At 48.2% G+C, this 11,958-nt stretch overlaps 1 protein-coding gene across 1 annotated transcript; it reads right to left on the bottom strand.

Moving 5' to 3' along the window:
* LOC119094217 (pre-mRNA-splicing factor CWC25 homolog) lies at positions 1-8,641 on the bottom strand (the record flags this gene model as incomplete). The annotated part of the gene is made up of 3 exons (XM_037217292.1): positions 8,546-8,641; positions 1,244-2,040; positions 1-220 (listed from the first exon to the last, which is right to left on the bottom strand). Coding segments are annotated over exons 2-3 (969 nt in total), but the record flags the coding sequence as incomplete, so codon positions are not given.
* Positions 8,642-11,958: the final 3,317 nt, after the last annotated feature.

Raw genomic sequence — 11,958 nt, forward strand, 5'->3', positions numbered from 1 at the left:
CCTGTGACCGCCTCTGTTGTCCTGCTCTCCTCGGTCCCTGTGACCGCCTCTGTTGTCCTGCTCTCCTCGGTCCCTGTGTCCACCTCTGCTGTCCTGCTTCGCTCGTTCCCTGTCTGCACCGCGGCTGCCCTCCTCCAGCCTGTGCCTTTCACCGCCTCTGCCGTCCCGTCCTCTGCCACACTTCTCCCCGGCTCCGCCGTCCTTCTCCGGACGGCTTGCACTGGTGGAATAAACAATACACGGCATCAGTTCAGCTACTCAGACGTGTCACGGCGTTCAAAATGACGGCCACGTCAGCCACCGTCCACTGAACTCCTACGAGGTCGGGGATGGAGACAAACGGCACGACACGGATATCCCGCAACCGAGTTACACCAATCGTGATCAATCGAAGTGGACGCAGCGCTGCCAGCTGGGCGATCACCTATCGTGATCAAGTGAATGGCCGAGAACGGACGTGATCAAGGGCGTGGTCAAGTTCTGTGGGCAGTGCGTAACAGGGGTGTGACATTGTATCAAGTTGGAGGGGCTCGGGGCCGCTGCCCTCAGCTGACAGTTCAGCCCTGGACTGCGAGCAGCGGGCGGCGTCACTGGACGACCGAACTGAGCGGCAGGGAGGACCGACGGCCACAGGTGATGCGTTAAGGCCGTTATCTCCGTGCCACGTCACATGCGCAGCGATAGTTTTCTCGTTGTTTTTAAGAGATACGTTCACTCCCCAACGTTTCCCCCACCCCGCGGTTATCTCACCTACACGCCATATTCAATAAGCATTCCAGCAATGAACGCAAAAACAATGAAATGACACTTCATTTTCTCGACGGTGTCCTGAGATAAAGAGCTGCAAAAACGAGGCAAAGACAAAACATCTGATGATGCTGCAGGTTTTTAAGATACAGTGTAGAGTCGCCTCTCCCGTCCTGCATTTAGTGAAAGCAAACCTCGGACGTGCAATACGGTCATTGATATGCTCGACTAATGAAATGTCGTACATATACAGTAGCTCCACAAATTCCATAGGACTGAGAAGCATTGCTCACTTCATCAACCTGTAATGCGACAAAAGAAAATGAACCCTTCGTTTCAACCATATATGTGCGGTGTATAACACATCTCAGGTGCTCGTCGTGCCTGAAACACAGCAGCGTCAGCGATCGGACTGCATCTGGTGGCCCAGCGGCCGTCCCGCCTCCACACCCACCTGTCGTCTGGTGGCCCAGCGGCCGTCCGCCTCGACACCCACCTGTCCGCGTGTCGCCTGGATGGCACGCCGTCGGGCCGGGCCGTCTGCCGCGCACGGCAGGCCCCCTCACTCCCGCTGCGCCGGTCTCCAGCGCTGGAGCTCCGCGACCGCGACCGCTTGCGGGACGGCTTCTTCTTCTTCTTGGCTGGCGCGGGCGATTCACTTCCGGAACTGCTACTGGAACTGCTTCGATGCCGTTTTTTCTTTTCCTTACGGTGAGATTTCTTTTTGGACTTTGACGCATCCTTCTTCTTTTTCTTCGTTTTCTTTTTCTTTTTAGGCTCATGATCATCGCTGTCCGAATCACTAGACTCGGAGCCATTCTGGAGCAACAAAGCCATCTTAGCAAAGAGCTTTTTGTCAATATCTTCTTCCTGTTTCTTGTGTTTCTTTTTCTTGTTACCGTCCTCTCCTTCTGCCTCCGCTTTTCGTAACTTTTCTAGTTGTTTGCGCTTTATCGGGTTATCCATTAGCTCCTGCAATGCTTGATCCTCCTGCTTACGTATTTGAAAAAGCGGGTCTTCTTGTATCTTCCTGGCTAGATCCACTTGCATCTGGCCAAGATCCCTCCGCGCCACGGATCCGGGAAGAATTTCGTGCTCCACTTTATACACTGGACCTGCCGCCTTCTCCTCATCCTGCTGTCTCTCAAAGTTGCTATCAATTTGCTTACCAAGTAAGTATTCCTCTCTATTCAAGGTTGACTTGTTACCCTCATACATCCAGTTCAACTTGTCACTCTCTGCCATGATGAGGTATGGTGAATGAATGTCTCACTTGTACAATCCTCGAGAAACCTGTAATGGGCCAACATGCTTGAAAGACCACATGTGACATGCTGATCACCAAACTGCTGCAATTTCTGTTGGTCGCAAAACTAGCTTTAAGCCGTGAAAGTCGCCAAATTTTCTAAATAAGCCGTGGAAGCTGCATATTTCACTGCTCTTTAAGAGAATGTTCCACATTTGGAGACATTGAAGCAGCCAACAGATAGGGTGAAATAAGCTCAATTATAACTGTTGTTATACCTTTAATAGAAAAGACTGTCTAGACAACACAATATTTCTATTTACTACACATGCTCCTCAATACCTGATTCTTTGATTGCGTCATTGCAACTCACACAACATTAGTTGAGAGCTAACTGACGACCGGTTTATCTGGATATCATGCTCATGAACGCCAGATGTGAACAACTCGACACTTATATTGTTCTAGCAATGACCGCCACGGGGCCAATGGAATAGCAGAATTTGAATGACGTTATCATGGCGTCATGGATGCCTGGGTGGCCTTTGAAAGTCCGCAAGAAATGTCTGCACATCTTCGCGGGCGTGTAGTTCAGAAGCTAGAAGGGTTTAGGTGTTGGTAAGAGCAGGGCTGTTAATGCACCGAATGATATTCAAGACGGCTATTTCAGTTCCAAACCCATGCAAATGTAAAACACGTCCTTTATTACACTCCGAGCTGAAACCAAGAGCAAAAAGGCGAAACACTGGGCTACAATGCGATAATGCGTGCTACAAGAATCCAACAATCTGCGATGAATCGGGTTATCCCGCGTCACCAAATTCCATCGATTAGGTTACGTGCAACCCAATCCATCCACTCATTCTCCTACCGTAAGCCAACATTACAACACACTCCATTACGGTGAGGAAAAAAGGAACACCCACGAGTTCGGCTCCATTTCAATTTTCTGTGGGGGGAGGGTATAAGCGTGGGCTTGTTTATGTTTAAGGAGGTAATATATATATATATATATATATATATATATATATATATATATATATATATAAAGACAGGCCCGTATATCTTTGCATACTGTTTTCCTTCATGCATGTACAACCGCTGATTCCGCATTCACGAGCTTTTTGATGCATTGCTTGTGGCTCCGGGTTTTTTGACTTAGTGTCGTTAACACGCACTAGGATGGGGGTCAAATTGACCGCGGGGGTTTTTCCACAGCAATTTCCGAACCGCGCGGTGTAGCCGGCCCAAAATTTGCATAATTGTGGAGAATTGAATAGCGGATGTTTTCATGCCCAAATCAGACGTGCCTTGTAAAGTCCATAACCTATGGCCCGTCAAAGTCAGGCCATGGCTGTCAGCGATGACCATTTTCAGAGAGCCGGACCATGTTTTGCCACAACAGAGTACTAGATGAAGCCATACATATCTGAGAGTTTCTTAGGCAGAACACCGATTCAATTTAGAATGACAACCAATTCCAGCGACCTAAGATCAGGTATAAAGGTCAGACCGAGGTCAAAATTAACTTGCTTTTTACTCGAGAGCTTGGTTTATGGGGTAGCTTCTGGAGCTCATTTTGAATTTATCAACGACAGGGACCATAACAAACACGCTCCATGGACTTTTTAAAGGTCAGAATAGGTCCCTGACATAAAATGACGCACCTGAACACCTTGTTTTTAAGAGCATGCCGCCTAGCGTAGTCCCTGACGCTTATCCTGATGGCAAAATGGAACCAATCTCGAAGGCATTTGGTTACCCTGACTTTCGAAAATAAGGTCGCTTAACTTAATTAGGCATGATTGGACACAAGTTAGCCTCGCGCTTAAAACAGGTAGTTTGCTTCACGGCGGTGGCGTGAGGACTTGGGAGCATTTTAAACACCAATCTGGAGTCTGACATTGTTTGACCTTATTTGTCCGCAAGTTCATGACCTAGGAGCCTTAAAAGTTCACGTGCGGACCAGCCCATAATGTGAACTTAATCTCTCAAGCTCTCTTAGTTTCCGAGATCTCAGGGGACAAACTGATCCCCCACCCACACCCGAGCAAAGGGTATTTGAACGGCCATGCGGGTGTGTGTTACGATTTAAAATTGTTCGTGCAAAATCACTCATATATTCCACGATATCTGTACATTCTAAGGCTTCGAGCCATTATCTCATCGTTGGAAAAATATAAATGCCACAAGCAACAAGTTCAGATTTTTCAAGGATGAAAGGTGTGCATCACCATCATAAATGATAGATTTTAATAGAAGACAAAAATTATGATCGTTGTTTGGATACGTATAAAATGCGCCCATCAGGATACCAGACACATCACCACAATCGCATCTACAGTATCTATTGCCCACCACCTAATACGTAAAGAGTTGTGCAGGCCTTTGTTTGTTTACGGTTGGAGAGGGTGCGTTAATCAACATGCTTTCTCAAATTTGAAAGCGTCTTCTGTCATTGCGCGTCTGAGGAATGTCAGTGTTTTCCGCCAGTCGTCGTGTCCATGTCCCGTCATGTTCGTGTCGCACGCGCTGCAGAGGTGCGCCGTCGCGTCAGGAGCGCATGTATTGCAATCACGACACTCACGACGCCTGACAATGCAACCTCGGAAGTGCATTGCCAGGTGTCGTGACAGTGCCGTGGTTACGCCAGTGTTGTTTATGGAACAAAGTTTGCACGCTAGATTACATTTCAATTGATACACTACATTGGCGTATTTTAGTTTGTCGGCTTTACAAGGCTGTTCCGCATCAGTCAGGGATTTGCCTATTGCGGTAATAAATTACAACGTATTCTGTGGTCGTTCTCGCCTTTTACGTGTTGAGAAATGATTTCACGTAGAGCTTTTTCGTCTCGTTTGTAGGCAAATGTCATATGACTTTTACAATACAGTTGGACGGTTGGCTGGTTGTCTTGTCGTGGTGTATTGTTAAAGCATTTTATCACGTGTCGCTGTACTTCGTTTTCATTTATTAAACATGCATTTAAGCACTGCTCTGATCGTACAAGACTACAGTCGGAATTGGTACGAATCAGGCAGATCCTGGGGAATCATGTTTTTCTTCAAATTCCGAGGTTGAAAGCGAAATGCGATGACACGTGACAAGACACTTTAACAAAAAACCGCGATGACAAACTACCAACCGTCCAAGTGTATAAGTAAAAGCAAATAGCATCTGCATACAAAGATGGCGAAAAAAATGTACGGAAAATCGTCTCTCGACACGTAAAAGGCGAGAACCACCACAGAGTATACATTGCCATTTATTATCACAATAGGCAAATCTCTAACTTTCCTATGAGAAACACCCCTGGCAAGCCCGACGAGCTAAAATGCACCAGTGTAGCACATCACTTTCAATGCTATCTCGAAGGCCGCAAACTTCGTTCCATACACTACATTGGCGTAATCACGACAATCGCGCGACGCCTGACAATGCACTTACGCGACGGGGCACCTCTGGAGCGCATGCGCCACGAACATGACGGGACATGGACACGACAACGACTGACGGAAACCACTGACATTCATCAGACGCGCAATGACAGAACACGCTTTCAAATTTGAGAGAGCATGTTTATTAACGCACTCTCTCCAACCGAAAACTGACAAACGCTTCGCAGGATGGGAGTAATTAGGTGGTGGGTGGTAGATATTGTACATGTTATCGTGGCGATGTCTGTAGCGTTTTCATCATCGGTGCTTTTTATACGTATCGGAGTAACTAACGATCCATTCCTTGGGAATCTTTCAACCTGATGCAACAACGGAGTGTTAGACGAAACCATACATCTCTGAGATCCTTTCTTAGGCAACACAAATACTGAATGAGCAAATTACGTTAACCTAGGGTCAGGTATGAGGGTCCAACCAAGGCCATAACCAACCCGTTTTATTACTTTAGGGTTTGCTGTATGGGGTAGTGTCTGGTGCCCATTTCGATTGATTGATAGCAGGAACCGCATTATACATCTTCCATGGACTTCTTAGAGGTCATAAAAGGTCACTGACCTAAAATGACCCAGGTCAACATTGTTTTAAGAAACATACTGCCTAGCATAAGCTTTGTCACTTGTTCACAGGCAAAACTCAGAGCAGTCTCCTAAGATTTTGGATACTATGACCTTCAAAAGGTCAAAAAGGTCACTGACCTTAGATGAGCACGTGACCTTTTGCTTAGAAACAGTTATCTAGGTTCTGGGGGCACTTTGGAGACCAACCTGGAATTTGACCTTGCTTGGCCTTTACTGACCCGAAGGTCATGACCTAGGAGCCTAGAACTTTGACCTAAGTGAGTTCACGTACAGGTCAACACATCCCGTAAATTTGGTGTCAATAGCTTTCTTAGTTCCCAAGATCTCAGGGGGTCAAGTTGACCTCCCCGAGCAAAGGGTATCTAGCCGGCCACGCGGGCGCTTGTTAAATATGGTCGGGCTTTATGCTACATATATAACATAAGGCAGCAACCATGGGTACACCCATAGCTAAGCGGTAGGCGGTAGTCACAGAAAGGCTGTTGGTCGAGTCAGCAGATGTCGATTTCTGTTCTGCGCCTAGCAACCTGGTGACAATGCCGTTTTTGGCGGTCACAGTATCTCGCGAAGGGTATCCCTGAAAGACGGCAGGGGACAACAGCACACATTCAATGTTAACATATTTCAAATATCATTTCAAATAATGTAAGATATAGTGTGTGAAGATGCACCACATCCGTGCCCGCCGTACCCCAAACCGGAAGGGGTCCCGTGGACGTCATGTCCGTACCCACCCTACCCCAGATCAGAATGGGTGCTGTGGACGCCATGTCTGTGCCCAGACCAGAAGGGGCGTCGTGGACGTCATATCTGTACCCACCCTACCCCAGACCAGAAAGAGTGCTGTGGACGTCATGTACGTACCCAGGCAAGAAGAGGTGCCATGGACGTCATGTCCATACCCAGACAAGAAGTGGTGCTGTGGACATCATGTCTGTACCCAGATAAAAAAGGGTGCTGTGGACATCATGCCCATACCCAGATAAGAAAGGGTACTGTGGACATCATGCCCATACCCAGATAAGAAAGGGTGCTGTGGATATCATGTCCATACCCTGACAAGAAGGGGTGCTGTGGACATCATGTCTGTACCCAGAAAGAAAGGGAGCTGTGGATGTCATGTCTGTACCCAGACAAGAAGGGGTGCTGTGGATGTCATGTCTGTACCCAGACAAGAAAGGGTGCTGTGGACCTCATGTCCTGTACCCAGATAAGAATGGGTGCTGTGGATGCCAGTGCCTGATACTGGACAACCTCCTGGCATAGCTGAAACATTAATCACTTACAAATGGCTTAGTGCTAAGAAAGCCTGTCAGCTCCATAACCCCTGCAAAATCCAACTATGCAAGAGGTGACTTGCATAAATTTTGGTGTGTTTTGGATTAATATGTATTTGCTTCACCTTTTGTCAACTTTGGTGTGAATCCACACATCTAATGATCTGCCTGTACTTCCTTTTCCCCCATGTCAATTTTTTTCTTATTGGATATAGGTGTGCAAAACTCATGTAAAGGTGGGTGCACCTGATCAGTTAATATCTGCATGAGTGTGATCCAAAATGCTGGGCCCTGCAGGAAGGATGATGTCCCCTGGTGCTCATCCACACATGGAGGCAGTAGCTGCACAGCAGACTTATTGAACTGGGTGCACGGAACCACCATGCACTCATGCCCCAGCAGATTCCATGGGGGGGGGGGGGCAGAGAGTACCCTAGGACTGCCCTAGTATGTGCAAAGCTGTTCTTGCATACTGAACTGGCCTCTATCAGCTGCCCAGGACAGTGCAGCAAGATTACTGGCCAAGAATTGGATGCTGTACTGGTATGGTCTGATGGGAGGAGTGGTGTGGGATGTTAAGAAAACAATGCTTGTGATCCCCTGTTTATTTGTTTATGAGAACATGTGAGGATGAGCATGAAGACAAGACCCCAATGTAGTGGTGCTTATTCAACTAACTGTGCAACAACACAGGGAATTGTTAAGCTTTTACAACCAGCCAGCATGTGATACATAACAGCAGTTTTAAGCAATTAAAATATGGTCAGATGCCCTTCCAGATTATCTACAATTGGCCGAATATCCAGCACACATGTGGGCAGCATAATATCTTCTCCAATATAGATCAACCCAATATTGTTCCACATTCAGTGTTCTAAGTTCTACATTCAATGTTCTATGGAGCAAGGAAGGGGTGTGGTTTCCTTTTAAGTTAGGGAGGCCTATGCTGGCATTACCCTCCCCTGCACCAAGTTGGGTTCCCCTGTGTTTAAAGCAGAAAGATGGCCGGACCTGGACAATACCCATTTGTTGGTGCATTCCATGGAAAGGTTGCATCAATTTGCCATGGCCCAGCCCTCCCCCCTCTCCCCCATACCTATTTTGCGAAACTAAGCCTCAGAGGCAAGCCAAGAAGCAACTAGGCAAGGCTACCGGCTCTGTACTACAAAATGATGACTACCCAGACATGTGGTCCGCGGTTCTATTCAAGGCCATTTAACATTGGTTCCATTCACTAACCTGCAGGTGTTCACTTTTATACTTAACGACGGAATAACACGTACATAAGACGTCTCCTGCAACACACAAGAGCGGGCATATGCCCAATGCGAACAAACACTGGAAGTGCAAGCCAAGGACTTACAATAAGCCGTCCTAGCTGATATAAGGCCAAGACCTATTGCATGATACATTTCTGGCGTGGCTGTGACAAAAGAGTATGAACCCAAACAACGCAACGTTTACGCGCGTCAAATTGGAACGATGCTCAGATTGGCGTTCGGATCCATCTTCGCAGACTTTCAATATGTCTGGAAATCAGCACAAAGATAGCTCTTAACTTCCTGATCCTTCTGGTGTAAGTGTAATGTAGCGGGTCCGAAAGCAAAATTGCTATAGTCGGTCAAGGAGTCCAGGGTGAAAACATTGGATTGTTCGGATTACCTTCAAAGTCGGTGGACTGATCAAGCTCCATTTCCTCATCATTCTCTTGGAATTGCTTTGAGCCAGACTATGAATGCAAAGAAGCTACGGCGTACTCAAAAGTTCAAAGGCCAAAATCAGGCTACTTGGATGTACATCAAAATCGTTGCACTGATAGAGCTTTATTTTCTGAGTAATCTGTTGAAATTGCGAAGTGGCAGTCTGAAAAACAAGGAATTAAGGTGAAACGCAAGTCCAATATAAAATCGGGCTGCTCGGGTGTGCTTCATTAATTGACACAATGATTAACATAATTGCACACCTTCATAATTGACACAAATTAGAGCTTGACCCCCTGATAAGTTTGTTAAAAATCGCTATGCTATAGCAGTAAAGAGAAGTAGCTTAAACTCAAACTCATACATGGACAACCACATTGACTAAGGGTGTCCTCAAACGGTGCAAGAGGATCGCTGGCTGGTACTTTAGGTCGCCAACCTGCGGGATTGTGACTATGTGACACACAGTCAGCCCTTTAGGCCCTCATACCCTCCAACCGGACCTTTGATCGCCAATTCCATTGGGCCGCCCAAGCCCCTCCTGAGGCCTAATAGAATACCGCCCTTGTTCGGCTCGGGGACCCCTTGTGAGCACTGAACCCCTCTGTTAGGTGCTGTGGGTCCCTGACAGATACAGGGGTTCCGACCGGTGTAAGTCGCTGGCCCGGGTCTTGTAACTGGTTGGGAAGTGGGTCCTCGGGCCCATACCAATACGGAGCAGGCTGCGCGGTACTGGTGGAGCCTGACCGGCATATAGGCCCTTATCGGCTCAGGGGGCTCTTGATCTATGCACGGGTGACTCGATCGATCGATGACTCATTTGGAGGCCAGTCCCGCAGGCGAGGCCCCTGAACAAGACTGATCAGCCCTTCGTGCCCTTAAGCTCTCAAATCGGCCCCTTGAATCGTTGGACCCGGCGCGCCCTGAAAGCCCTTGGGCCTCCTCGGACACTGCCTCTGGCCGCTTCGGAGCTCCCTGACAACACAATGTCCTGTCGGGCGCTGTGGGACATTGACAGACGCCGGGGGGCACCTGGTCCCATTGCAAATTGCTGGCTCTGGATTTGCCTATGCTTGAGAAACAGATCCTCAGGCCCATATCGCCCGCGGAGCCGACTGTGCGTTACTGGTGGTGTCGGGCCCATGCATAGACACCCAGATCGACTCAGAGACCTTTGATCAGCGGCAGGGGCCTGCTGGCTTGGCATTGGAGTGCTTGGCCTTGCAGGCCGCGGCCCTGAACCGCGTCTCCGGACAGCCTTTCGAGCCTATCGGGTCCTCAAATGGGACCCTGAATGGTAGGTTCCTTATGGGGGGCACGTGCCCCCTGTGCCCCCTCTCCTGCGCTACTGTACACAAGTCACCAATCCTCGCCCTGATTCGCTGTTTTTAAAACATGGACTGATAGGGGTCGATGCGACCACCCGCCATTCCAAAACCAAGACGACAGCCTAGCGGAAGCCACCAGTGGACTGGCTTTGACGAGATCTCGCGACTGGCAATAAGCTTGTAGTTTGGTTAATAATTGACCACACTTTTCTGGCTTGCATTTTTGGGGCATGGCCACCGTCCCCCCCCCCCCCCTCCAATGTCCAATTCCCAAAGCGATGAATTTGCGTCTCCCTCATCGAGCGTTTTGGCACCTAAGTACAAGGAAAGCATTAAAAGTGGGAGATCAAAGTATTATCAAATGTATAGAAGGTTTATAATTGCTTCACATGTAAAAGAAACAAGAAAGCGAAAACTGTGATGTCGCGTTCAATTGAGTGCAGCTGACTGCTAGTCACACTTAAAGCACCGTGTTTGTACCTGGTTATTTTTTAGAATTGTCTTTCCTGCGTGGTGTATATTTAACAGCATCATAAACATATATTGATTGTTGCTCGGCTTTGTGTCGTCCGCGTGTTGTGGCACTAATCAGCGACACGTTTCAAGTTCTACAGTTTCACTCGTATTGACCGGGATTAAGGCCAGAAAGAACGCCTGTTCTGCCAAACTCCAATCGCCTAGTTTGAGGGGATCTAATGGCGGTAATCCACGACAGAGCCGTACACTTGAAATTACTTGAAGTTTACCTAAGTGCAGTTCGCTCACCTCTCCCAGCATCGTTTGCGTTCTGATCTTCGAACTTCGAAACTCTTACAACCACTCTGCCACCCCGTTAAGCAACTGCAGCGTGTACGTTTTCACGTTCAGTATTTTGCGGGCTTAGCAGCCAAGCAAAACTTATCTCATTTGGTAGCTTCGAAATAGATTTGCTCTGCGATGGCGTTCTTTTGTCTACGGAAATACATACATTTAGGCGCACTTTGAGAGTGCTCTCTCGCTCCGACAGTCCATGAAACAATGACACAGTGAATCCGAGATGCTCAAAGAGGTTTTTTTGCCAAAACCATTTAGGCAGTAGCAAATTAGTTTCTTCTGGATGCTCGGTATGGCCCACGTGGAAAACAGGGACCCATATTGCCATTTAATGAACCTTCCTGACCACCTGGGACATTCTGGTAGGGTACGGGCCGCTATAGCTGCGAAGGGTATTCAAAGCTGGATCAGGAAACCAAGCGGACCTCGAGACCATCTAGAGGCCCTTTGGTCGCCCATGGGTAGCATTGGCCGGTCGGGGTCCTGCGTGCTCAGGGTATCTCCGACCGGTAATGGGCCGCCTTAGTCATTCGCGGCCCTTCTGGTCCCTGAGGGCCCAGCTCTGGCCATTGGGAATCCTCCGTGGCCGGTGGCGTCTGCTAAAGGACCGCACTGGCCACCAAGGGCCACTCTGGTCACCAATGGACACCTTTGACTGTTCAGGGGTCCTTGGGGAGATGTAATTGCTCGCCTGGGTGTTGGAGTTTTACTAGTCGCTCAGCGGCCCGTCCCGTCGCCAGAAACATGAGCTGTATCCCCGCAGCTCTTTTGACACCCGGGGTCTTGTTAGTGTTTCGGGACACTTTTGGTC

This window comes from Pollicipes pollicipes, unplaced genomic scaffold, assembly GCF_011947565.3.
Source record: "Pollicipes pollicipes isolate AB1234 unplaced genomic scaffold, Ppol_2.1 Scaffold_4002;HRSCAF=4701_pilon_pilon_pilon, whole genome shotgun sequence".
Lineage (NCBI taxonomy): Eukaryota > Metazoa > Arthropoda > Thecostraca > Pollicipedomorpha > Pollicipedidae > Pollicipes > Pollicipes pollicipes.